The 27,509-nt window shown below is 40.4% G+C and overlaps 6 protein-coding genes across 9 annotated transcripts; 3 read left to right on the top strand and 3 right to left on the bottom strand.

Annotated features, from left to right (window-relative positions):
• Positions 1–275: 275 nt before the first annotated feature.
• Positions 276–7,931, bottom strand: RB195_000727 (uncharacterized protein; the record flags this gene model as incomplete). The annotated part of the gene is made up of 14 exons (XM_064197219.1): positions 276–392; positions 578–675; positions 1,770–1,900; positions 1,976–2,107; positions 2,201–2,292; positions 3,322–3,424; positions 4,107–4,263; positions 4,388–4,464; positions 4,746–4,872; positions 5,719–5,882; positions 5,954–6,075; positions 6,175–6,263; positions 6,330–6,427; positions 7,837–7,931. 14 exons carry the CDS (start codon positions 7,929–7,931, stop codon positions 276–278), a joined length of 1,602 nt encoding a protein of 533 aa, XP_064053100.1.
• Positions 7,932–12,005: 4,074 nt separating this feature from the next.
• Positions 12,006–12,242, bottom strand: RB195_000726 (uncharacterized protein; the record flags this gene model as incomplete). The annotated part of the gene is made up of 1 exon (XM_064197218.1): positions 12,006–12,242. The coding sequence occupies one exon, from the start codon at positions 12,240–12,242 to the stop codon at positions 12,006–12,008; it is 237 nt and encodes a 78-aa protein (XP_064053099.1).
• Positions 12,243–13,951: 1,709 nt separating this feature from the next.
• RB195_000725 (uncharacterized protein) lies at positions 13,952–18,381 on the bottom strand (the record flags this gene model as incomplete). Of its 3 annotated transcripts, none has more annotated exons than XM_064197216.1 (5): positions 13,952–14,059; positions 16,334–16,454; positions 16,944–17,055; positions 17,204–17,269; positions 18,303–18,381. In XM_064197216.1, the coding sequence occupies 5 exons, from the start codon at positions 18,379–18,381 to the stop codon at positions 13,952–13,954; spliced, it is 486 nt and encodes a 161-aa protein (XP_064053096.1). The 3 variants fall into 3 exon arrangements, with proteins under 3 accessions (XP_064053096.1, XP_064053097.1, XP_064053098.1); XM_064197217.1 differs by having other exon boundaries at positions 16,334–16,427; XM_064197215.1 differs by lacking the exon at positions 13,952–14,059 and adding an exon at positions 16,018–16,035.
• A 277-nt stretch (positions 18,382–18,658) lies between these two features.
• On the top strand, positions 18,659–18,859 carry RB195_000724 (uncharacterized protein; the record flags this gene model as incomplete). Its single annotated transcript, XM_064197214.1, has 1 exon — positions 18,659–18,859. The coding sequence occupies one exon, from the start codon at positions 18,659–18,661 to the stop codon at positions 18,857–18,859; it is 201 nt and encodes a 66-aa protein (XP_064053095.1).
• Positions 18,860–18,940: 81 nt separating this feature from the next.
• RB195_000723 (uncharacterized protein) lies at positions 18,941–23,785 on the top strand (the record flags this gene model as incomplete). 2 transcript variants are annotated; one of them, XM_064197212.1, is made up of 4 exons in its annotated part: positions 18,941–19,542; positions 23,402–23,551; positions 23,608–23,689; positions 23,747–23,785. In XM_064197212.1, the coding sequence occupies 4 exons, from the start codon at positions 18,941–18,943 to the stop codon at positions 23,783–23,785; spliced, it is 873 nt and encodes a 290-aa protein (XP_064053093.1). The 2 variants fall into 2 exon arrangements, with proteins under 2 accessions (XP_064053093.1, XP_064053094.1); XM_064197213.1 differs by lacking the exons at positions 23,402–23,551; positions 23,608–23,689; positions 23,747–23,785 and having other exon boundaries at positions 18,941–19,546.
• Positions 23,786–24,420: 635 nt separating this feature from the next.
• RB195_000722 (uncharacterized protein) lies at positions 24,421–24,888 on the top strand (the record flags this gene model as incomplete). The annotated part of the gene is made up of 1 exon (XM_064197211.1): positions 24,421–24,888. One exon carries the CDS (start codon positions 24,421–24,423, stop codon positions 24,886–24,888), a length of 468 nt encoding a protein of 155 aa, XP_064053092.1.
• Between the last annotated feature and the right edge of the window lie 2,621 nt (positions 24,889–27,509).

The raw sequence follows: 27,509 nt of genomic DNA, 5'->3' as shown, positions 1-27,509 counted from the left end.
TTTGCATTACTCACCGTTTTCAGATATAAATTTTTAATTCAACCGCTGAGAATCACGAATATGGACATGCGCATTCCATTTAAATGTAACAGAAACAATTATGCTTGATTAGAGGAAATCAAGGTGGGAGAAAAAAGGCGGACCTCATCCGTAAGACGAGGTAAGCAGCAAGACATACAAATAAAAACGGAGTGCGCAAAAGCAGGGTTGAGGAAATCTCGTTCAGACAAAACACCAGCATAGTATCAAACTCAGTACAAAACACATATGTATGGTTAAACAGTAAATTCTCCTGCTAATAGCGCTTTTGACTCTTCTTGTACAAATGATGCTCGTTGCGTTCTGGATGTTGGTTTCTCCTTGTCAGCACCATTTCCATCCATTTCCATTAGCTGAAAATTTGCCGTCAAACTTCCTTTCCCAATGGGTTCGGGTATGGTTGGTGCCAAATGTGTTCAACCAAGTGAGCGCGACGCGCGTCAAGCAGAGAGCTCCACACGCGTCGCGTATATCTGGTTGGACACATTCTGCGCCTACTATGTAATGTAAGGATTACTATTTTGCAATGGAGACTCACCTGCATTGGTATCGCTGTATGACTGTGTACTGTATTTTGAGCACTGGCGTGATTGCTTGTAATTGGTTGATTGCTAAGAGCAGGATTATTTAGGTGATCTGGAAGAATCGGTTATTACAATATTGCTGAAAGCTTTACAACAGTACTCGATTCCTCTTCCTCAACGATCTCCTCAAAGATCACTGTAATTTACGGTAGTTCAGCACAAATGCAAATGAATGGATCAATTTCTTACACGCAACGAATCAATTTTATGCATCTACATTCACTTTGCATTCATCTCTCCAATTTCTGACTAAACTTTGCATCGGCTCAAAAAATGACGTGGAGCAAAAATTGTGCAAGCACCCTTCTTCGCACTTTCCACCTCGTTTCCCTTTCATCCCTCTGATTATATGTGACGTGGTGTGGTGATGCAGTGAAGCGGCTCAAAAGGAATATTCGGGAAAAATCTCAGTTTTCGGATATCACCAGCAGTAGGTAAAGGCCGAAGCGTCGTCTAGAAATATTAAGTGTAAATGGGGAACGTTGTATCGAACTAAATGAATAGGTTCTTTTGTCCACTTTTCAGTGACTTGCTTAAAGGCCACATTTGAAGAATTTTCCACATTTTGTGAGTTCGTCTAAGTCGTGTAGTTTGACTTTTTCAACTACATGACTCAGACCAACTCGAATTTTCGCAGACCTCGCGCGAATTGATGTCTGTGGGTACTGCCGATGCCACAAATCCAGTAATTTGTGGAAGAATTTGCACGCTTTCCGTAGTCCTACCTATTGGTGGAGAGATCCTGATCTCGTGAACATATTTTCCTGAACGATCCCCTCAAAGCTCACTGTAATTTACGGCAGTTCAACGCAAATGAATGGATCGAAATTGTTTTATTTTATTTTACAAAATATAAAATATAAAATGTTCTTTTATTCTGTGCTTTAACAAGAAGGGAAAAGGTTTGAGATTAAGAAAAATTACGACTGAATTTCATTTTCGGAAACTTCAGCCACGGATATTGACGACGGATGATGCAAAATGAAAATATGATTCTCTCGAAGATCTCAATAGCTTTTTTTGCAACAGTTTCCCCTTTCAGGATCTGTGAAGAGTTTTTTCGACTGATTTTCTCTTCCTAACAACTTTTACACTCTAACACCTGAAAAATGGTCTCAGAAAATCAAAAAGCACAAGCTCACGCACGAATGTCTTCTCTGATTTGCCGAATGAGTTCATCGGTATCCGCTTCTACTAGGCTATCCTTAGTCAAATGATGGATAATTCCTGCACCAAAACCATCACCCAATACATTCACGGAGGTACGGATGCGATCACTGGAATTCGAAGTTTAAATTCAAATATATAAACTTTATTTTAGGGTGGAGGCATGACGAAAATTTTGAACTAACAGCAACCAGTCGACAGTAAGCAGCAAACTGAGATCCTTTGCCGGAAGACCAACAGTGGTCAAAACGATTACAATCGTGTCGAGACCAGCCGGCACGGAACCGGATCCAATTGATGCTACGGTAGTGGTTACACTGGAAAATCAGAACCCTCCTAAACTTAGGCTAAAAGAAAATTGATGACTAAAAAAATTAAGTGGGAAATACTCGAATCCGATCAATAAGCACCTAATTGTCAATAATTCCAGGAGTGTAAGTTTGATATTGTGAAGTTGAGCAATAAAGATGACGGCAACTGCCTCGTAAAGAGCGGTTCCATCCTGAAAATACGTACACCTTGAGTCCATTACTGAAGTAACCACTTGAAGCACTGATCTCACTAAGAAATTCTGGAAATAAACTATGTAGGAATTATTTTCTGCATAAGAGAGCGGCTTTTTTCTGTAGTTGGAGGGTATTCTGGAACAATAGTTTGACTAACAAGTCCTCAAGATGGAATGGCTCCTCTTATCTGAATCTGATGGCTGACCTATCAACAAGAATGTGTTTATAAACAATCATGTTGTAAACAAAACAAGCGGAATATCTCTGACCTAATTTCATCAGTCACAAAAGAGAATAACTGCATACTTAAAATTCGGTCAAAAGGAACCCATGAAAAGTTTTTACAGACCCTAACTCTTCCTTTAGCCAGTCATATTACTTATGGAAGAGCTTAAGGTTATTGCTATAGAAATTTTATAGACTGGGCATTATCTTGAATACTTTTCCAGTTAAAACCAGAATATCACAAAACTGACAATGTTTTGATCTCTTTATGAAAGGAACGGGGGGCGTAAATAACGAGAATTGCGGGCGTAAGTAACAAGTATGATTGTAATCACGCTCAATTCCCAATTATTCTGAAAAAGGGCGTGGGAAACGGTCTTGTCGACCGAACTTTCATACAAGACATCTAGCAACGGGTCACGTATGCTTACTTGCCAAGTCTTCCTGCGTATGGGAGCGACAATGTCAGTGGCGTATCCAGTGTCCGCTCGCTCACCTTCGCGGCACGTTTCTGTGCTTCTAAGTCCTTCATGCCTCGGAAAATTCGATCATTTCCCACGCCTCTTTTCAAGACATATAGGAGGAATTGGACATAATAGCGTTCATACTTTTCATTTACACGCCTAAGGGTTCCTATGCCTTCGTGAGAGTACCAACATTGTCAGTTTCGTGATGTGGTGCGTTTGGGACCATATCACCATGTCAAAAGAAAAGAAAATAAGCGATTAATGTTTCATGTTTCCTAGACACGTCATCATAAAAACATTTTTTGACAAGTGGTAAGTATTAAATCTACTCACCATAGTAATGGTCGCACCAAGGGGAAGAACGAAACGAGTAACTCTCCTGTCGATCTTCAAATTTTCTTCCAAAGCTCGAAAAGTGACAGGTAATGTGGCTCCGCTGGAATTTTCAATTCAGATTACATAAGTGAAATACGTGTTGTTATTCCGGGGTACGAAGAACTGTTTCTCAAGGCCAAAAAATTGTTCAATAAAACGAGAGGTGCCAATTTTTGTCTTTTCCCCTAGTTAGAATTTTATCAAGCATACCAGTTCGAACTTCTCGATTTTTTTAAACCTTGCCCTTTAATCTCACTATTTCTAACTAACTATCCAACTCAGCAATCTAAAGCGCCGACGAGACTAGAATCTAAAGCTAAAAACCAAGTACTCGGATTGAAATTGTAAGGCTAGTCGTTCAAAAGCATCAATGTCTGTAATTCATTCCCATTCCATTTCCTGCAAAGAAGTTCACGTCTTCTTCAGAGTTCGCGGGTTCAAAATAGAACCATCAGAACGTAATCTTACTATAACAAGGGTCAAACTCGGATAATCTTAAAGATATGATCATTATATATAACAAAGAGGATTTTTCTGTAGACGAAAAAATTCCCTCTGCCAAATTTAAACTAAACTAAAATCCACCAAGCAGCTAAAATGCATGTAAAACTAGGAACAGCATTGAAATAGAGCTACCAGAAAAATATGCAGATATTTCATATTTCATTTCTAAAATTTCTTCCTCTAAAAATTTTATTGAGGATATTAGTAGAATATATATTCAGTAAAAAGATTTGATATACCTGGAAGCAGTCCCGAAAGCAGTAGCCAACGCCTGAAGCATTCCAGTCATATAGGCGAATGGACTTTTTCTAGTCACCACGAAATACAATAACGGAAGTGTGAGTAACGAATGGATCATTAAGCCGCAAATTACGGTCACTACGTACATTGCAAGAGCTAAAAAAGGGTTTAATGTGAACAGATTTTCTGAGAAATTGGAAATAAAATTACAATTGCAAATCACAAAAATTTTATTAATTAAATAAAATTAAAATAAGTAAAGACATTGAAGAAAACTAACCTTGTGCAGTTTCTGTCAGATTATCAATGTCGACTATGTTCTTGCAAACCAGAGATAGGATTCCAATTGGATAACACCTATTAAGGTCATTTTAATATTTTCTTGAAGAAAATATATTTTTCACGTTTCGCGTAGGGAAAGCTGTCGCATTTCAAGCAAAATGAAACTGTGAATGTCAGAAAATGTTTTTTTTTTCAGAAAGCTTAATTTCTTAAGATCATTTTTCATCACATCACTAACTTTCTTGAAATTTGTAGCCGGGGAATGAAAGTAAAAGGAGAAATGAGAGAATTTTCCACTTTTCACCGAGTCCGTGATCTTATACAAATTGTTCCAAACGAATCTAAGTAGGGTTTACCACATTAGTGCCGAAATCCATCTCATGATAATAGCATCAAGTACGATAAAGAAGTTGATCATTAGCCTTGCTTGATCTCCAAGAATACTTAGAATAACACCGAATCCACTGCAGAACACAATCAAACCTGGAGAGGAAAGATGTTAAGAGCAGAAAATTAACAAGAAGTTCATGAACCACTATGCAAAAACAAGAAGACGCCATCAACAATCGCTTCTAGAAAATGAAAGTAAAAAGAGTGCATAGTTCATAGAATTCTGTAGTGAGGCTCGAAAAGTCCGAGAAAATATTCCTTGATTTCTTTTTGGCATTCATATTATGAAACCTGCATGTTAAAGGCAGCATATCACGAATCTGAGGTGGTGAGGGAATCCGCGGTGAAAGCCATAGATGGATTTGTAGATTGGGGGATTCAGGTTGGTTCCACTCACCTCTCCCTGATCCCCGTAAGAAACGGCTTGGAAGAGAACGTTTTGAAGACGATTTCAGTCGCAACGAGCACGAGCCGAATCCATGTGCGAGCGGTTGAAGATCAGTGATGTCTTCTCGCCAGCCAGTTGAAGCGAACCCAATGATTAGATTGCTTGGGGGATCGGAACGTGTAGAGGTGCGTTCTCACGTAACTCGTAGGAACTAAAGCGGTTCTCAGACCAATTTTTGCAACAATTAGGAAGAGATAAGCAGAACTCCGAAACCAGCGATCTACAACCCTTTTCCATAGCTTTTCCATCGGATTCTCTCACCGCGTCAAATTCGTTAGATGCTGCCTTTGAGACCGTACGTTTTTCAGTCGTGTTCATCGGAGAGGTTCTCCATATCAACATACGTATGGTTTGACTACCACAGACTTGTTGAGGAAGTTAGGAATTGTAGTGGAATCACTACTAAAATCTTTTTTTTTCATCTTTTCTGATAGTAAATACGTTGAAAAATACGATGGATGCCCTATTTTGCAATCCACATGAACGCTTACCCAAAACATTCATTTCGTTAGTGTAGGTCAACTGAGGTTTTTGCAGAATTACTTCCGTAACATTAGCGGTCCCATTCATACGTTGGACCCTAGGCTTAATCGGTACATAGTAGGTTTGAACTTGCTGGAACGTTGCCTGTATAATGTTCTCTGGGAACATATTCCTGAAAATATTTCTTCAACTAAGGTACAGGAACAGAAACAGCAGTACCACCAGAACAACGAAGCTGTGCACCTGATTTGATCAAGAAACGTGTCCAAAGTGGAAAGTGCTGTGTTCTCCAGGGTTCCCTCACCGAGTGAGTGAATGAGAGCAGGATCTCCGGGATGGATGGAGGAGACCAGGATGATTCCTGTCTGGAAACAGTAATTTTGCGCACAACAGATTTGTTGCTATGAACATCACACAATTGGACAGTCGGGTAAAAAAATAGAATTTCATGGGGGAGTACTCACGAACGTGGACAGGAACGTAGTGATCATGTAGTAAATGACTGTGACAATGCCGATTCTTCGTGCATCCCGCGCTCGAACTTGTGCCAGAGCTAAATTTTGTACCCGACGCAATGTTTCTTCAAGGAGTGAATTTCACATAATCATCTGGAATGTACCTGATATCACAGAAGAGATAATGAGCGGTAGAATCATCATCTCAACGATCTGCATGAAGATTTCACCCGGAAAACCGATCAGACTAATTGTATCATTGCTGGAAAAATGGATCTATGCGTGCTGACACAATTTATTGTTTTTGTGTTCGCTGTCAATGAATGTTTCCAACCGATTGAGCACAATACGTCTGCCGCGACGCCTACTTCTTATCTGTTTCACACACACCGTCCTTCTTTCCTCTACCCTCCTCGTATGTGGAGATGCACCGTGATCACCCAGTTGAATGCATTTGGGACCAACTATAAATGGGAGCGATGTCGCTCGAATCCGTCTCAATCGCAGCTGCACTTCCGATTAAGCTTCAGGAATTTTCGCAAGAAAACTACGCAGAACATGTGCGATATTTGTAACGACCAGTAACAATGACGTGTCATATTTCTAAGCAGCTCTTGATACCATGGCTACTTGCCCTCACCACTTTTTCACATTCCTTTGAAATGGACCGAAAACCTTGTCTCTAAGCTTACGAGTAGAATCCTGGATTACTTTCAAGTCGTAGAAAACGCGGCTATTTACAGGTTACCCTGTGTAGTCGGGTCAAAACGACTCTAAGTCTATTGCAGCCGAGTAAACAGTTGCCCCAAACTTCAGGTCGTTTTAACCCGACTACAGCACTCTTCTCTTTCAAAAAAAAATTAGTAACGAAGGCGTACAGCTGAAGGATGGATATGTGTTAAATGCCCTAGAATGAATATTTGTGCTTTGCTGCCTAATTTAGACATGGATCTGCCTTGAGGAGAGAGTCTACGGATATCGTGAGCTGGTTAAAAATGAAGTGACAGTGAACATAAATTTGTCCGAAGCGAATCTCCAGTTGAACCTTAGAATTCTTCTTTTCTCCAGTGAGTTTTCACGCAACTACAGCTTGAGAATATATTACTACAAAAATATCACCTCCGGATTCAACAATTCATGGAAATCGTGGAATGAGTATTCATCAAATTTCGTTGGCCAAACAATAAATAGTATGCATTGAGGAGAAGCGTATGACCAAAATGATGCAATTGATAGACGCAAATCTCATTAATTTTTGCTTAATTTCTCAATTTTCATTTTATGCCTCAGACCATTGGCTTCTAATGTATGTAGAAGGAAGCACGATGAACTTGAGAAAATATTATTGGAATTATCGCAAAACTATGACGCCGAATTCATTCAACCAGGTGAGCGCCATGTGCCTTCGACGAAGGGGGATGCGTTGCTGCAGACCCGCCTGAACGTCATCAGTTACAGGCCCTTCTTCTTTGACAGGTAGCGGTTCATTATCAAATAACGATTTGCGATCCTTCAAAGGTTGCACGGCCTCTATTAAGAAGGACAAAATTCCGAACACAGCTCACTTTACTATACAGTTATTACTTGGTTTTTAACCAAACTAAGGTATAAACGACAGATTACGAACATAGAAATCAACAGAACAAAATTTGTCCGAAGATATTTGTGTACCTGGGATTGAAAGGACGAATCACAAAGCCAATGACTACTCCTAGAACGACAGACTCGATGGTGAGCACAAGTAGGAGGTCCTTTTTCAGTCCCATTGCCCTTTAACCCAAAATGGGCTTGAAATCTGAAATAACAGGATGCTGATAACAAGGAAGTCTTCAACAATATCCGAAACCAAATAATAAAGAAAACAAATGAAAAGGAAGCAAGCATTTCAGGATTTAAAATTTTCTTTTGCTCGCTTTCATTTTCTTCAGTATAGAAGTGTTATATACATTGAATATAGTGCGCCAAAATAGCATAGTCGTGATTAATCACTACTGAGAAACATGTCCAAGTTCTAATTATAATTTCCCTAAAACCCTAAAATACATCTTCAATCATCCAGTGATTATTTTTTACATTCCTTCTGTTCTCTTATTTAATAAGTAGCTGAGAGGGGATCAGTTGAATTCGCTCAAAAATGAGGATCGACCTTCGACCGAAATTGTGATACCTCACCACAATTCTTGCATTTCATAAATAATATCGTTAAAAAAAACTTTTTCAGCATTTCCTATAATTCCCAATTTTTGATGCAGCTGAAAAGTTTTTGAAAACTGTATGAAGTACGTCTTGTTTTCTTACAGAAATAGTGACTAGATGTTTATACAGCGGTTATAAAAAAAAAGAAAAACTTGTTCTCTCTTTTCTTCAATGGATATTCGCTAAGGCTGCTTTCTATGACAGTCGTCGCGACGACGCGACGACGCGCATGATACTGTAGCTTTTTTACGACCTTCAAGTATATAAACGTCGGCGCTAGGTACTTAGAGTTCTCAGTTATATCTCGGAAACATCTTTTCATTCTTCTGATTTGTAACGCATTCGCATTTCAAATTTCATCAATCTCATTTTCTCTCGTTCCTGAAAACAAATAAATCTGAAACTATTCGTCGGCCTCACGCATCCAAAAAAGCAATACCATCAACCTCTTTCAGGCGTCTGCCTTAGCCTATCATCTTACTCCACCTAACATATTCCTACAATCACATCGTGAGTATATTGCTGCAGTCGTGCACTAAAGTCACAACCTAAGAAGGGTCCGAAGGGCCGTGGAGGAGCACATTCGAGAGGATGTGATGTATCGGAGGGTAGCTCCGACATCTTTACGGAAGGAGTCAGGCATTGGAGCGGACTCTGGCCACGCGCTCATACGGTTCCGAAGGGCTAGGTGACGAATGGCTTAGTTCAGCGCAAGCCTCTCCGAATCCAGGAAGTCGTATATAGTTCTCACCCGCCGACGTCTACCGATTTTCCTCCGAGTGGAGCCGAGGAATGACAGAAAACGTTATCGCCAATTATTGTATTTCAAACATATGGGAAGAAGCAACAATGGAACAGCAGTTCTTTAGTCGACTGGACGTAAAGCACCTATTGGTTCAGCGACAAATTACAGTCCGACCAAAACGTGCTTACCAGTTGCGAAACGATCGAGGTATAACTCGGGTTAAAACGACATGGAACATGGTGTATTTGCGTACGCGCTCGAAACGGCGCGGTGGAGGCAGCAGTTGGAATCGAGGTGGGCCCATTGCAAACTGCAGCGATGGATGGTGGAGGGAAGTTTTCCCGTACGCTCCTGAGCGCTGCGCTCCACCGTATCCCCACGAGAGAAGGCACGCGAAGCCTGCTACAACTTTTCCGAAGTGTGTCTTTCATTCTTTCACCAGTGAGATAATGGAAGAGAATATAGATATGGAAAAGATCTATACTCTCTTTCATCTTCTTCTTCATGAGCTCCTGGAGCCGATCCTATAGACAGTGAAAATCTGTTCCAAAAACGGGTGATCTCCAAGATTGAACTCGTCGCCATGTAAGTTAATGTACATATGTTTAGCGTAACCTTCGTAAAATGAAAGTTACACTAAAAGTAAGTGCATTAATGATAGTAATTACTGCAGGTACTTGTTTTCAGTTTCGTCTTCAAACTGTGTAAAAAAAATAGTTTGTGGATTGAAGACGTTCCAGAACTCAAACTCAACACCAAGACTAGATGGTAACGCTCATTGCTTAGTTTGTGAATATGCCTAAGTGTCCGAATAACAATTTACCGAGATGGACAACGTAGAAGGAACAACACTACGAAACTTGGATTTCACTTTTAGATTTGACACGGATGGAGATAGAAACGCGAAGCTATTTGCATAACAAGGTAGTAGTTAGATGTGAAGATAATTTTGTCTTTGAAAGGTCCTAGAACATTCAATTGGAACCGTACACCACTGAATTGTTTATATCGTAAACAAAAAGGTTAACAGTAAAACTCAAAAATAATCATGAGTACATCTGGTTGAACCGAACAAACGAGTACTTCACAAGAGAACACAGTGACTAGAAGAAAAGATTACAGATGAAACAATCAAAATGGCAGTGGTCTTTTCAGCAACCGCGTACCTTCGTCATACAACTGGTCGAGAGGTGAGGATCAGCCATAAGTAGCATAATATCGACGCACAACGAATTTCAATAGAGAGTCAACTGTACATACGTTGTCACACTGATCACTAAGATCACATTTTGTGGTGTTTTGAGCATTATCAATTGGAAGTCACCTGAAAAAAAACGTCCATTATTTCACCACTAGTTCTTGGTATTTTACAACGAAAATCTACTTAGTTGTGAATATGGTGCACGAGAAGAAACTTTCAGAGTGGAAAGAGTGCTTTAATCACAAGATTTCCTCCACATCGTGTCATTTCTTATTGAAGGTTAACGTCGTCGGCTATGCATCCCACACTGCACCTCCACGTACGGTACCATCTGTCGAAAGAAATTGTTTAGACAAAATGCTTACCTCTTCTTAGCACCATTAGCTCATCAGTACTGCTACGTAATCCCATAGATTATCAATTCTCTGTTTTCTTAGACCCCTCAAATTGTATTCCTCCTAAGTTACAATTATTCTTTACTAGCAACGAACTCATCGAATCACACGGCAGAACCCTTTCCTCCACCTTTCTTCCAAACAATAGCGATTCCATTCTGGTTGTGTGCCACTATGGAACAACGATAGGATAGTATTGGAAAGATAGAGTTATGGGTGTTGATCACGAGCGTGAGCGCAATCACGCTCAATTCCCCTTAATACCAAAAGAAACTGTCTTATCGATCGAAATTCCCTAACAACGTGTCACGCCACGTCTGTGGGCGAGTGGAAAACCATCTGGTGATGCTGTCCTTTCCGCTTTCAGACGTGGTACGCATGTCTGCGCTCGCGCGTTTGACACGTTGTTAGGTGCTGCGTGGGTGATTCGAAGTGCAAGCCCGTTTTCTAGACATTTTTAAGGACGATTAAGAGGGGTTAGGTGTGGTCGTATTCGCCCATGTTCGACTGTCTTTGAATCTCGGCATGTTGAAACGTAGTGGTCGTATTCATTCCAGTCATCCAAATACACCCCTATCACTACTTCTTCATTTAAAAAATCTTAAAATAATCATATTTGAGGTGTGCCGCCCTTAAAAGGTGGGATGTCAAGTAAGCCGCTAGAATTACTTAAGTATCGAAAGCATAATGTATTAGGCTGGACAGAAAGTCTTGTTACCATTTGTCATTTTTTTATTTTTTTTACTCAGTATAAAATAGAAACTAATCAATAATATAATCACCATTATTCAGAATAAGTGGTAGTCTAAGGGGAAATAGGGGAGATGGGACACCATGTCCCAGCCTAACTCCTCCAGTTTTTCACGTGTCTCCTTAGCTACATATAGCCTAGCGTTATCGTGGAAGAGGTGCACCGAAGCTCGTCTCGGCTTCTAGAGCTGACTAGCGTATATAGAACCGGCGACGGTGTGGGCTTGTGAGAGCAGCTCATAAAAGAACAATCCCCTTGAATCCTAGAAACAACAAAGGAGACACTTCTTGGGGTGGAGGTCCGGTTTGGCTCGCGTTGGCGTGTCTTCTCCTCGAGAACCACACGGTATGGTGCGCGTTAGCTCTAGAGGACCCAATTCTCATCTTCAATAATAAGATCTTGGGAAACTCTTTCGGATGCGGGCGAAGAAGGAGAGATTGACATATGGATACCAGGGTAAACCGGGTGGCATCCGTCAAAGTGTGAAGGATACATCGAGCCAGCGCTTTTCTGTAGCCGAAGGCCTGGAAGCGACTGACGACTCTTGAATGGCTACATCCAAGTCTCTTCGCAAGACTGCAAGGTGTTAATTTCCGGATCCTCTTTGACAGCGTCGAGAATGGCAGAGTCTTCGACAGTGTGGGGCGTCCCGATTGGGGCTTCTTTTCGAAAAGAGTGTCTCCGCTTGCGAAGCGAGCGAACCAGTCCTGATGGTAGTGGTGCCCTCGTCCAATCCGCTGTTGATGTTGCGGGCTGTTGCCGTTGCTCCAATGTCACCACGCCATTCATAGAAGATGATAGCTCGAAGTTGCTATTGCGCAATTGATCGTGATCAAAGTTAAGGAAAGCCCCCGGCTATATATAACTATTGTGGAGAGGCTTCGAGAATTTTCTACAACTACAACATTGTGCAACATGGACTCCGCCCAAAAATGGAAAGTTCTGGAAATTTCGAAAAATGGGTGACAAGCCTTTCTGTCCGGCCTAACAGCTCAGGTGGTTGTACTGTATGTATTACAGTACTGCATGTACTGTGAGTTGGAAACCATAGTTAACATAGCTACATAAATAAAATAAAAAACTGGTTGAAGTAGTCGGAACAAAAATTCAGGTAGTAACAAGGCTCAACATATGAAAACATGTAGGATTTGAAAGTGTGAAACATTATTCATTGGGTAGTACCCGTGTTCGACTGTCCTTAAATCTTGGCATGATTTAATATGCAGCTTTGATAATTGGCTTAATAAGCTTTGATAGCTAATAAACAAGATCAGTACTAATCTTGGCTACAGCTCAACCAAATCAGTCACAGCTCCTTTAAACGGGTCAGACATTTGAGTGTATGCCCCGGAAACATGCAATTCATACAGCCTGCACAATTATATTGTGCAGGATTCTCGTACTCGTATACTGAGGAAATGGACGGAATCACTCTCCACGTAACCTACGACCCCGAATAGACTTAACGCACCTGAAACCCTTTTAATCGCTTCCCGCGAACGCTAGAAATATTAAATATTAACTCTTCCTCTTACGGAAGTATACGTTCTGTAGTTTTGATCTACCTCAGTCGTTTTCTACAGCGTTAAGCCATTAAATCTGTTTTTATGCGCGTTTCTTCAATACTAGTATGCCTAGTGGTGCAATATATATATATATATATATATATATATATATATATATGTATATATATTATATATATATATATATAACTCCTTACACGTTTTTAAATTGTAATCCTAAGTTTATACGTTATTATACGTCAATATATGCGCGAAAAATAAATTCCATAACATTTTAATTGTTTGTAGATAACAACTTTTTGATTGTTATCTGTTTCTTCTGTTCTAATTTCTTCATAATTTGGTATTTCCTCTGCTGGACTTGTTCGCAAAAGGCCGGCCAACCGAATTATGGTGCCTGCAATCTCTCCAATTCGAAAGATTGCAGACGCACCAGAATCGACTCATCTCTCCGCGGCAACCTTACACACTAGGCTGAATCCGCGAAATTACAATTGTTACGTCGAGTGTAACATGGGAATTATTCTAATAAGAAGCGAAAGGGAAGAATAATAATAATAGCGCCTTTCAAAGTTTAAATCGGACGCGAAAATTAATTGTATGAAATAGTATCGCGACTCCAAATTCAAAGATACTAGCAAGCAATCATGGGTTAATACTGCAACAGCAACCAGATGGAAGGCGTATCTCTCAGATAACAATACAAAATTTATTACCATACCTACCAGCAACATGCAGTGCAAACAAACATCGTTTCTTTATAACATTTATTCATGCAAAGCACAAACAAAACCAAGCGGGTCGGCGATCAAAAAACGTTTGTGCTGAGCATGAGCAGCGCTTCCTCTCCTGTCCAAGATGCACAGCTTCAAGATTTGAAACCGCGAGAAACACTGCGGCTTCAATGTTGCTCCGAATTAGCATATATTCCTTGGATAGTTCCGTCCTACTACTATAGTTGGTTACCTGCAACTCTCAGATCAGAGTAATACTTGGTGTTTGCCGCCTCTCCATGACGCTTTGTCTTAATTCCGTTTGGCCCAACACATGTAATCTTTCAGCTTCGTGTTCAGCATGAAACTTCTAAAGTACAACAATAAATTATCGGTAGAAAGAGAAAATCAAACCACAATTAACCAAGGAACAAGGTTAATAACTAGCACTTTTTCGTTAGAGATGACCACTTTTCACCAATAATGTCCTTTTAAATCTAACGGTGTACCGTTCATTCAACAGACTTCGTCGGAGTCAGTCAGTATTCATAGCGGTGATGCTTGCTGTTATAATTGAAAAGATTATCGTCTGTCAAGTGATATGCTATAACCGTTGTTCTTCAACCTCCTATTCCAAAATACCGCATTCTCGAAAGTGGAGGCGAACATTTTTAAAAATACCGCTCTTTCTACATGTCGCCATTCTGGATTTGCAAAACACTGATCAAAAACTTATAATGACGGCTTCTACTCATTCCACCCAAAACCTTTGGAAGCAGAAGAGCAGAAATTTTCCATATTGGTTATATTTTAATTTTATATGAAAGGAGGTTTAAAGCGTTGTTTTCAGGAATGACAACGAAAGTGCAGAACCTACTTCACAAATTCTGGAATAAGAAATTTCAAAAGGCTTCACGGAGAGGTGTCATTTTACCACATCAGGGAGAGAATTTGCGGGTTGAAATCAAATTGGCGCCTTCGTGAATTTCGTTTTTTGTGGTTACGAAGAGGTGTTGGAGGAATGAGAAGTCCTTCCTGGGCTTCTAAGTTGTGTTACGAACCTGTCTTCTCTTCGCATCCGCACAATGTCGTCCAATATTATAGATTCGGGATCTTGGTTTGGAACAAACATAAAGAATAAGAGCAGCGTTCAGCAGCCGATAAGCCAGAATGGTTGATGTTATTCGTGATCCCCAATCACGGCTTCTATATCGTAACAGTGTCCAAAACAAGGATCAACCAGATGACACCAATGTCATTGACCCCGATGATCATGTTATTTTCGGTGGCATAACTGCTTGTATCGGTCACGAGTGCGTTAGACAACGCTTTGCCCACTCATCACTTCGTCTGTTCTTTGCACCTATCACTGTCTGCACTAATATAATAAAAAATTCCACCGAACTACCGTCTGTTCAAATAGGGTATAGAAAACCCATGTCTCTAATGCTTACTCTATAGTATGGTGCACGGTGCATGAGAACGACTAGTCGGTTTAAAGGCAGCATTCCACGAATCTGGGGTGGTACAAATTTCAGGTGAAGTATTGGTATACAAGGTCGTAGATTATGGAAAGGGGGTGGCTCCGCTCATCTCTCCCCGCATCACTGCAATCAGCCGCCTCCGGAATGCTATTCTGTACGACACCATCCATTGCAACGTTGCGCTCCCCCACTTGCGATTATTCGAGAGTCCATTCAGACGTCCCGATGGGCAATCTATTGCCTCTTCACTTTTTTTCTTTTTTCTTCTCGCTGTTTTAGTGTTTTTTTTTATTTCTCTTGTAATTCTTCTGTTCCTTCGTTGTCATGCATGCGTTTTCGGTTGCTTCTTTTCGCCTTTTCGCTTCTTTTCTTCCTTTACCCTGTTAACTGTTTTCAATCGGTGCTAATGCTTTCTTCTTGCTTCTTTTCCCTTTTTTCGTCCTTACACTTTCGTTTTTCGTTGTTTTCGCCTTTCCTTCATCTATTCCTTTTCAGGTACTGTCGCCGTTCTGTCTCCGCCAACTATTATTTTGGTGTTCAATAATTATCATTAATTATTATTAATTATTCGATAGTCAGATTAAAAAGGCATTGCTGATTAAGTTGTTTCTTACCTCTTTATCCAGTACTTTTTCAAAAGTAGGATGTTCAGTTATGCACGCGGGAGATACTTCTGATAGTCTCTGTTGCATTCTCTCGATGACTTGTTTCCCTGCCCGATCTTCAGAAACGTCGACATCTTGAATCTCAAGGCAACACATTCTCCCTTATTGTTGCAAAGTTCTCGCACTTCGTACATATATACCATCCTCGCGTTTCCAGCCTTTCTTCGCCTAGCCTCCTTTCAAGAAGTAGACAGTAGCTTAATGTAGATAGATTAGCTAATGTTTTCTCTCTGTTGTTCACAATATGTAATGGGATGGTCTCGAAGTGCACCATTTTGTTCTGTGTGTTTTTCTTCCTCAGAGATACAACATGTGATAGCTGGTGCTCATAATGCGTAATAGGATGATCTTGAGGAAATAAGTAATGTGTGTATATAACTGTGAATAAGTGATAAAATTTGTTTTCCTACTCCTGTTATTTCTTCTGCCTGTATAAGTGGTTCTGTGAGAGCTAATATCACGCATTTTTCTTGTTTCGCTTTCTCTCTATCTCACCTGCTGTCCTTCTCCTTCTTCCATAGTTCTTTTGAAAACTTCATCCTTGCAAAAACGGCATCGACTACTTCTGGTTCTGGATTTTCCATGATGACTGGACAGGGAATACCACTGTCTCCATCTCAAAAAGTTAGAAATTAGGTAGTTATGGAAAGTTCCGTGAGAAACGTGCAAGAGCAACAAAATCAGAGTCGTACGAGTTCTAGTTATCCACCAAAAGGTGAGTGGGCGAATTTTCATGAGATTCATGTTTGTCGTGAAGGACAAGCTCTCCAATAATTGAATACACGCCAGACAGATAATGCCAAGATACAAGGTTTATTATTAGAAGAATAAATTAGAATGCGATTTATGAGAATACTGGTGTAAAATTCGAATTTTGTGATTTGTCTATGTATTATGCTATTGCTGTCAGGTGTTTGATCCCACAAACGTAAGCAAGCACTTATTTGAGAAGCAACGTCACTACAATTCTGTAATAACATCACAAATAGGAAAGAGAAATGAAAGAGGTGAACAGATTCGATCCAAAGAAGCGAAATGTCCTCCCCGTAATACGTTTCCACACAGAGGACGTAAAAGAATGGAGCACTGAAAAACTGGAACTCACTTGTCGTGGAAAATAACTCTGCACAAAAACCATGATATCACAAAGGAAAAGAAATAATCATAGAGGTTGAATACCAAAATAATAGTTGGTGGAGTCAGAATGGCGATAGTACCTGGAAAGGAATAGATGAAGGGAAGGAGAAAAGAACGAAAAAAACGAAAGTGTAAGGATGGAAGAGGGAAAAGAAGCAGGAAGAAACCCTTAGCACCGATTGAAACATTGTGAAAATACAATAAGCAATCAAAAATAATGTTGCTTACTTTCAAAAGCGGCTAGAATAGAGAATATCAGAATTAGAGTGGATGGAGGCGGGAGGAGGACCGTACCTGAGAAGGAATTGATGGAGGAAAGGCGAAAACAACGAAGAGAGGAAAGTGGAAAGACGAAAGGAGGATAAAGAAGCAAGAAGAAAGGATTAGCACTAATTGACAGCAATTGACATTGTGAAGATACGCATAAGCAATCATAAAGTGATTGCTTTCGACTTTCAAATCAGGAAGATGCGGCTAGATAAAAGAATAACTGAATAATAGGCGGAGGCAAAAGGAGGACCGTAACTAAAAAAAAGAATGCGTAGAGCAGAACTGAAAAGAACAACAAAAAGAAAGCAGAAAGGCGAAAGGGAAAAGTAGAAAAAAGAAAGCACAGAGACACAGAGTGAAAACAATAAACACGGTGAAAATACAAATAAGCAATCATGAAGAAGTGTTGCTTACACTCAAATCACAAAGCGCATGCACGACAACGCAGGAACAGAAGAATTACAAGAGAAAGCAAAAAAAACCCGCAAAAACAACGAGAAGAAACAAGAAAAAAGTGAAGAGGCAATAGATTGCTCATCGGGGCATCCGACTGGATTCTCGACAAATTGCAGGGCGGTCTCATCTAAATCCACTTAAACGGCTGCGCGGACGGTCGCGTCGCGGCGCGCTGACCCGCAGCCACTGCCTGCCAGATCAGCAGCCCTTCACAAGCGTGAGGGCCTTTAGTGCTAAAAAGCACTCGTAGCTATTTGACGTGAGGTAAGTAAGTGAAATTGATAACTTCTACCTTCGCTACATTACCCCTACATTACGCTACATTACTGCTACGTTACCTTTTCTAGCTTTAAGTGCCTGCTTACTAAAGTAAGTTATTTCTAGATATGTATTCTATGTTGTGACTTCTTTCTCACTTAAGTAGTCTTTATTTCTTGACATGTGCTTGCATGGAGTTGTTTCTGGCAGGAACGTTAATGAATCGTGGATTCTAGAACTAACGGCTGGCACAATCCTCTGTTAATGCATGTAGTTGAAAATTGAGTTTCTTTTATGAGTTGTTGCCATATGCGCACACATTTTCACTGATGTTTATCTCTACCCTTTAAAGATTGCATTCCACCTATCTCTCTTTCTTCGTTGCTGAAATCATTCCATTTCTCCTCTGAACTGCCCAGCATTGTTTTCCAAATAATTGTTTTTAATTTACCTTAGTTAGCAGACATTTGACACGACTTGAAAAAGGCCTTCGACTCAGTTGAGACGGAAGCGGTCGTGGAAGCCTTGGACAACCAAGGCGTCCCTACTCAGTACATAAAGGCACTTCGAGAGTTGTACAGTAAGTTCACGACCGGAATTTCGCCATTCTACAAGAATATCATCACTGACGTGAAGAGGGGGGTCCGACAGGTTGATACAATTTCACCCAAAATATTCACAGCCACCCTCGAGAATGCAATGCGAAAGTTGGAATGGAACGACATGGGAGTGAAGGTTGATGGTCGGCAGCTGCACCATTTGCGCTTTGCTGATGACATCGTACTGATACCGCCTAGCATCAGCCAAGCGGAACGAATGCTGACCGAATTCGACGAAACATGTGGATGCATCGGTCTTCAGCTGAATCTACAAAAGACGATGTTCGAGCGGAACGGATGAGTCTCGGATGCCCCATTCACGCTCAACGGAACAAACATATCCGAATGCACCAGCTACGTTTATCTGGGTCGGGAACTGAACATGATGAACGACCTGACTCCCGAGCTGGGCAGGAGGATACGAGCGGCTTGGGTAGCGTACAAGAGCATCGAGGATGTAGTGAAGAAGACCAGGAACACCCGGCTCCGTGCTCACCTCTTCAACACCACCGTACTTCCTGCTTTGACCTATGCTTCGGAAACCTGGGCATTTCGCAAGCAGGAAGAAAACGCGGTGAGCGTCATTGAACGCGCAATTGAGAGAGTGATGCTAGGAGTATCCCGTTTCACGCAAGTGAGGGACGGGATTCGAAGTTCTCTCCTACGTCAGCGATCGAAGATTAGAGACGCCGCCGCGTCTCCCAAGGAATGTAAAATAAGGTGGGCCGGACACGTGATGCGCTTTAATGACAACCGTTGGACCAAAGCCATGAGCGACTGGGTTCCCTGCGATATTAAGCGCGCTACAGGAAGACCGCCGACCCGATGGTCAGATTTCTTCACGAAGTCCTTCAAGGAAAAATATGATGCTCTTCGTGTCCCACGCGAAAGGAGGAACCACTGGGCTACTCTGGCACACGATCGGGACAAATGGAAGAATTACTGGTGCCCGCTCGACCAGTTCGAAGATCAACGGGAGTCAAGGTAATCAAGGTAGCAGACATTTAAACCTAGAATAGGAAATGAAACAGGTGCAGCGAAGGTGGAAGTTATCACTTTCACCCATTTACCTCAGATCGAATAGCTACGAGTGGCCTTTAACACTAAAGGCCCTCATGCTTTTGAAGGGCCGGCGATTTGGCAGAAGTGGCAGCAGGCCAGCGCGCCGCGGCGAGACCGTCCGCGCAGCCGTCTAAGTAGACTTAGATGGCACCGAGGGCGAGGGCGGAGCGCAAGGGTGACACGTTGCAATAGATGGCGTCGTACAGAATAGCATTCTGGAGGCGGCTGTTTGCAGTGATCCAGGGAGAGATGAGCGGAGCCACCCTCTCTCCATAATCTACAACTCCGTGTACCAATACTCCACCTGAAATTTGTACCACCCCATATTTGTGGTATGCTGCCTTTAACTAAGAAAGCGTTCAACAAATCAACTGGGCGCAAATGTTTGAGTTTTGCAGACATGTGCACCGTGAACACTCGAACTGAAGCAATTTTTAATACGTGACCTTTTACAAAACTGAACTTCAGCGATAAAGCAAAGATACCATTGAGACCCTGCGACTTTTAAGAGGGAAATCTTAACTATTCGCTCCCGAACGACGGCGTAGTGGACGTCTCGAGCTCTAGCAAAATATCATTGACTTTGTCTTCAAGGCCGTACAGCCTCCCTGAAGAGGATGAAGAGTTCATTGACTCTGGTAGACTACTAATCATCATGTTCCACTAACGTTTGTCAGCTTCCAACTGTTCAGCAAAATCTAAAGTTTTTCAGAAAGTACTGCTAACACTTCGTTTGTAACAAAGCCTTTGTTTCGCTCAGCAATAGAGCTGGCCAGGTCTTTTGCTGAAATTCCAGTGTAGTTGGATTCTGTTGTTTGAGAACATTCTGCCGTCCTCGCCTCAGTACCCGAGGTGGCCTGCGAAGAGAAGCCTGTTTTCTTGCGATGTGGATTGATTTAGTTGGCATGATTAGATCTATGTTTGATCTATCAAACAGATAAGGACAACACCAATTGATCACTGCAGCAAGCAAAAAGGAAACTACTGAGCAGCGAGACGGATCAAGAATGAATCTATGAAGTCGTTAGGTGTGCAGAGTGGATCATATCGATCGAACTCGAGATCGAGGTAATCCTAATGGGGAAGGAAACAAGGTTTTGTCAATGAGATCAAATATGGCAGAAATCGTCGAAAGAGTCAATATCATCGTGATATCCTCACAAAACCAGCGACCACAGCAATCAATCAGCGGTGTGCTGTCTCCGAAAACACAGCCTTTATATTACGGGACAGATTTGTCGTGTAAATAGAATCTAACGATGAATTTCAAGTACAAATCCACTTCTTTACCTGCACGAGTCGTATAAGATGCCACTGTGAAAACGATGCCAATGTTACACAGATACCAATGTCCAGAAAAATCTTCGTATCATCTAAGAAACTCCTCAGCATTACAAATAGATACACGCTCTTATAACCTCACAAAGGAATACGAAAATGTGATGGCTATAACTGAGGAGGGAGAGTTCGTACTCACATTAGGTTCCAAAATACTGGTAAAAAATCGTGAGTGGGAAAATTGCGATATCCTCATAATTACCTTCACAGATTGCTACAACTGTGAACATGGAGCTAGACTAATTACAGAGTGTCACTAGCAGCTGGAGATCAGAGTTTGCTGAAGACATCAGTTGCTCGCAGAACGTTCGAGTTTACCATTCGTTGCGGGCCAATGAATGACAGGACAACTTTGCTAGCTTTCGATCATGCTGTTGTCAAAGAAACATGCACAACGGATTGTTCAGAGAATTTCGACGTTAGAGGCGTGCTAAACTATCACATTTATAATATTCTATATTTATATTTACTTATATTATTTTCAGCAGTTTTAGAGTAGTTAGATTCCATATTAGCTAAGGTGACGTCAGCTAATAAAGGGCTGAAATTGTCTCGTTGGGGAACTTCTTGTTTTTATTTAAATACTGATCCTCCAAAATTGCAGTAGTCATTCTTTAAGAGATAGTAAGTGTTGTATGTAATATCCTTGATATAATAATATCTATAGCTTTGGTAGGAGGTTTCATTAGTATAAAACGCTTTGGTTCCTTTAACTGCATATAAGATTTGTTACAATTTCTATAACATAGATTCAAAAATTTAGCATAATTTTTAAACTAGTAAACATATTTGTAAAGTCAGCTGAAAAGATCTTTAGATTATTACCTTTAATATTACACAAGTCTTGCGAATATTTATGTTCTCTATACACTTATGGTGTGATTTCTAGGTAAATAAATTGTCTTGTAGTTAATAAAGTGTCTCTTAAGATACTTAAAAATTGTATGTAATTCAATGGCCAGAGGTTTCGAGCTACTATTATGTGCGCTTGTAATGTATCTAAGCTTAATTGGGTTTTTATGCAATTTAGGTATTGCATGAATGTTGGGTAAAGTCCCATTCATATTAATTTTTAATTTATTCTTTAGACAGAAGAACGTATGCTTTAATATTATTGCAATTTTATTACCTTGAGGAAGATTTTCAGAAACACTATTCAAAGCCATTGTGTTTTATGATGTTGTTAGTATTTTCATAATGAAATCCCATTTCTATCATGAGTATATTTGTGTAATATTTTTTCTACAAATTATACCATAATTACTGGCTTGATCCAAAAGACGGAAAACAAAATTGTTTTGGCAGTCAAGTATTTTATATAGAATATGTTCTATATTATCTTCTAAATTATATCTACTTAGTAGTGGCCTAATTCTTTTTCTGAACTCTGTTTGTAAATATATTTTAATTATATTTCCTGAAGTTTTATATCTTTTTTCACTTCTTAAATTCAGAAATCGAAGGATTGTCAACAGAAGCAGTAAAAGGCGTTTTGAATTACGAGAATCGTGTACCTGTTGATTACGAAGCATGTCCATATCAGGTGAATGTTTCGTAACATGGATGGGGGCTGTTCCTTTGTAGCCGTAAGTTATTTGAGTGATATTTGGCATTGCCGTGAGTACATCACGAGATAGGTCAGTGTGGCATAGGGAGATTTCATATTAGTTTGTGCGGGTGCGGACTCTTGGGATTTTGACCCTTACCGAATAGTAGGTGGTTCAGTGAATCTTTATTGCCAAAGACGACCGCACAGTACCAATGAAGGTGAGGTGTATCTGATACACATAATGCAAGATGTATTACAAGCGGGACACGCCCATAACTACTTGAGTTGATATGTTGATACTTATACTTATTCAATTTTTCTGTTTCTAGATTCTGCCATGGTAATTCTTTTATTTTTAATACTCTTAAAACCGCTACCATATATACTGAGACTCTCCGAATACCTAGAAACTGTAGTTTTTATTCTGATTTTATAGACAGATTACAGATAAAGCGCAAGCTTCTGAGCACTTTAAAATATGACAAGAACATTATTATTCATGCTATCTTTCAATGCTTTACTAAGAACAAACATATCATTAATAAGCATCCTGAACTATATAGAATACGTAGCTTTAAAAGATTTACTAACGCGCTTGTATCTAGTCTGTTTTTATAATCTCTTTAACCTAACACTCACTCATGTATTGATCCATTTTGACACCCTAACTGGCTATAAATAGCAGGCTCTATATCAATTCCGCATTCTGTTCACTCTTCCCTACTAAAGAGCCTTGAGAGTGAATAGCGCTTACTATTCCTACTTATTCTCTACTTCCTATTCTATATTCTACTCCTTCTAGGGGCAGAGGCAAAGCGGAACTCTATTCCTATGCTGAAATATTATATGTGAATGTCGTATTTTAATATTCGTGTAATAAGAATGTCGTTACAGGATGTCGAACAACATATTGATGCGAAGAAATCGATATGACGAGTCTCTTCACTCTCGGGTGATGAATGAGTGGGTGCGTATTATAAACTTACCACTTAATATGAAGAAGGATTTTAATCACCTGCTAGATGATATACTAGAAATTCTAAGGTGAGTTTGAATTAATGGAAATAGAAGGATAGATATGATTGAGCATATATGACTAGGTTCGATAAACAGGAGGGCGATCCTTATCCTCTTTCATGGCCACGTCCGGCCGGGATTGGCCGCGAAAGATTTGCAATAGTAGTGAGTGGTAATGAGTAACTGTATGAACTATAATAATCTCAAATGAACAATATCTAGGCGAAAATGTCCCATACATTTTTGGATTTGGTTTTCTAAGAGCGGGAAGGAAATACTAAGGAATCACAACACCAATCATGGGACAAAGATATTATTCATTCAAGAAGAAACACAGAAAGTCAATGAAATGACTAGATTGTGGTAAGGATATTATACAATGAGGAGTCATTAACTAATAGACATATTTAAGCATCTATCTGAGGTCAAAAATAAACAATTGTATTAAGCGAAAGGAGTTAAACCAATAGAAATGAGGATACGCAAAAAAAGAATTGAGCTAGAAGAATCAGGAACGGTAAGAAAAGAGGTCTTAATTTGAAGATAGGGATGAATAAATGAATTTACTTCTACCTATACTGGTTATACGTCTTAATCTGGATTACGAGGATTGAAAAGAAATATAATAAAATAAAACTATAATATAATATAATAAATAATAATATAATAAAACCTATAATAAAACATTGAAAATATCATTAAAATTTGTGAAAGAAGATATAAAACTTTAGGAAATATAATTAAAATTCGCATATATTTACAAACAGAGTTCAGAAAGAGAATTGAGCCTCTACTAGATAGATACATTTATTCAAAATATTACGCGTATACGCGAGATATTCAACGCGAGATATATATACGCGAGATATTCAAAATATCGCGATCCAATGGCGAGGATGGTGCAGGCCACCAAGATTGGCTTATGTCTCCGTTGCTTGAAAATGGCGCATGGAGATGGTCGCGAGGTGAAGTGTGGAAATCGTGGCCTCGGCCACAAATTTCTACTTTGCCACAACAGGAGCCCTAAGCAGCCTGCGAAGTGCCCCCACAGAAATTGCAAAGATCGCCGCCAACCAACATCTCCGACACCGAAACCAGCCACCGCCCACCAGCGACAGCGCCACCAGCCAACCAAAATCATCGCCAGCCAGCCTTCGCGCACCAGCGTCACTACAGCGACCGCCATTCAATATCACCTGCAACGCCACCAGCCAGCCCACCAACAATGCCAGCTCGTCATCACGCCACCGAAGCCGCTCGTCGAGAAAAAGGAGTTCAAACCCTTGAGAATAATCAAATTCCTTTTATGTCCAACGTTTAGTTGCACATGTGTTTCCTGTCTCTCCTCAATGCAATTCAAGTAGTTATGGGCGTGTCCCGCTTGTAATACATCTTGCATTATGTGTATCAGATACACCTCACCTTCATTGGTACTGTGCGGTCGTCTTTGGCAATAAAGATTCACTGAACCACCTACTATTCGGTAAGGGTCAAAATCCCAAGAGTCCGCACCCACACAAACTAATATGAAATCTCCTCTCCCTATGCCACACTGACCTATCTCGTGATGTACTCACGGCAATGCCAAATATCACTCAAATAACTTACGGCTACAAAGGAACAGCCCCCATCCATGTTACGAAACATTCACCTGATATGGACATGCTTCGTAATCAACAGGTACACGATTCTCGAAATTCAAAACGCCTTCTACTGCTTCTGTTGGCAATCCTTCGATTTCTAAATTTAAGGGAACTTTCACTTGCGGTCACGTCATCCAAACGTTGAAATTTCCCAAAAACGCTGTTTTTAAACAGGTCTATTGCTAGTTTCCGGAACAGTTGTGATTATGCGAGAGGCGTGGTATAAAGTACCGTTCGCTGTTATGGTTATTTTCGTGTTATAACGACTTGTACCATCCAATAGTGCGGCAGACAACGCTCTACCCACTCTTTCATTCCATCACATTGCTGACAACTGCTCTGCTCATCTATATTCATATAATAAATGCATTCCACTGAACCACTGTTTTTGGTCTGTTCAATTAGGGTGATAAAATCCCTAAGTCCCTAGTCACCCACTTACATAGTTTGCACATTAAACGAGAGGGAGAAGAAAGAGACATGTTTCTAACCCCCTATCTAACTATTTAGAGAAGTGAGTCAGAAAACAGTTAAAAATGCATTAACTCGAAAGTACTAAGAAAATTACACCTATAGCACTATTAATATTGTGACGGCCGTATGCATTGATCAAAACGCGGCGACTATCATTTCGCGCTCTGTTGCGTTAATTTTAATGGACATTCTCGCAAAATTCTTTCTTTTGTTTCCTGGCATGCAGATAAGTTCATTCTCTCGTTTACTGAACACAACAAGAGTTAATTGATGATAATAAATTGTCCGAACGATTTCAAACCACAAATTTCATCTTTCGCTCCCTAAATTATGGGGAATTACAACAAAAGGAGGCAAGGGCGCTCTATGGGCGATTATGAAGCTGAAAGGAAACGTTGGCGAAAATTCGCCTTGTATTGAAAATGAATGAGAGCGAATATGAGTTCTTAAATTGTGAGAAGAGAGCCAATGAGTGAAGAGTACTTGAATTAGATCTAAAAAAATATACTATTGAGATATTTCAGCAATACTCACTGTATTTACTGATAATAACTCCCCGATCCTCAAAACCTATTCCCAGTAACGTCAAAACGTGCACAGCAGCCAAAAGATTAGGAATAGTACTCAAGAGGGCAATTGCTATTCCGAAAATCACACCACAGAGAAATTACATACATTTCACTTTAAAGACCACGAACGCCACGAATCTGAGGTGGTACGGATTTCAGGTGGAGTATTCGTATGCGGGATTATAGATTATGGAGAGAAGTGTGATTCCGTCCATTTCTTCCTAATCGCCGTAAAAAACGGTGCGGAAGATACTTACTACTACAAGTTCGACGCTACTTTCTACTACAAGTTCGACTGGAGCGCGCCAGCCCAGTGCACGTGCCGCACCTTTTTTTACGGCAATTCGGAAGAAATGGACGGAATCACCCCCTCCCCATAATCTACTATGCCGTATACGAATACTCCACCCGAAATCTGTACCAACACGGATTCGTGGGGTGATGTCTTTAACTTCATTGGATTAATTCCTACTGCATTAGGGTTCTACTCAATAGAACCTTAATTTGCAATCATTGAATCAAGGAATAGGAACGTTCTACGGAATCCTGAACATGTCACCTCTTTGAACCTATAACCGTTAATCATTTTACTTTCTTTCATTTCATTGCAGTTCCCGCTACTGAGTTTATTCCAGTGGTTTGACAATTCATTACGTTTGCCCGGTAGTTGGCTCGAAAATGGACTTCTCTAACAACGCTTCTTCTCATCCCTACAAGTCGAGTCGATGAACTGGTACCAGACTTATCCGGAAGGGTAAAACACTATCTTGGTACATCGCTAAACGCCCGCAAGTCATTGTATATGTACTCTGCATATTCATACTTCTGTCAGAGTTTTTGTGTAATAATTGACAAATAACAGCAACGAATTCAGTACCTGAAAAACGGTAGTATTCACATCCTAAGTCGGTCACCCCATCGTAGTTCTCCTCCCTCAACTCTCCTATTATTTGTGGAAGTCATGAAGCGACAAAGAACAGCTTATTAAAGACATCACCCACGAATCTGAGGTGGTACGGATTTCAGGTGAAATATTCGTATACGGCATAGTAGATTATGGGGAAGGGGGTGATTCTGTCTATCTCTTCCTAATTGCCGTAAAAAACGGCCCGGAAGGTGCGGCGAGTGCACAAGGCTGGCGCCTCCTTGTAGAAAATAGCTCGCAGGAACGCTCGATGTCGTATCTTCAGGGCCGTTTTTTACGGCAATTAGGAAGAAATAGACGGAATCAGCCTTCTCTTCATAATCTACGATCCCGTATACGAATACTCCACCTGAAATCCGTACCACCTCAGATTA

Source organism: Necator americanus, chromosome IV (genome assembly GCF_031761385.1).
Source record: "Necator americanus strain Aroian chromosome IV, whole genome shotgun sequence".
NCBI lineage: Eukaryota > Metazoa > Nematoda > Chromadorea > Rhabditida > Ancylostomatidae > Necator > Necator americanus.
This window is presented reverse-complemented; position numbering and strand designations above follow the sequence as displayed.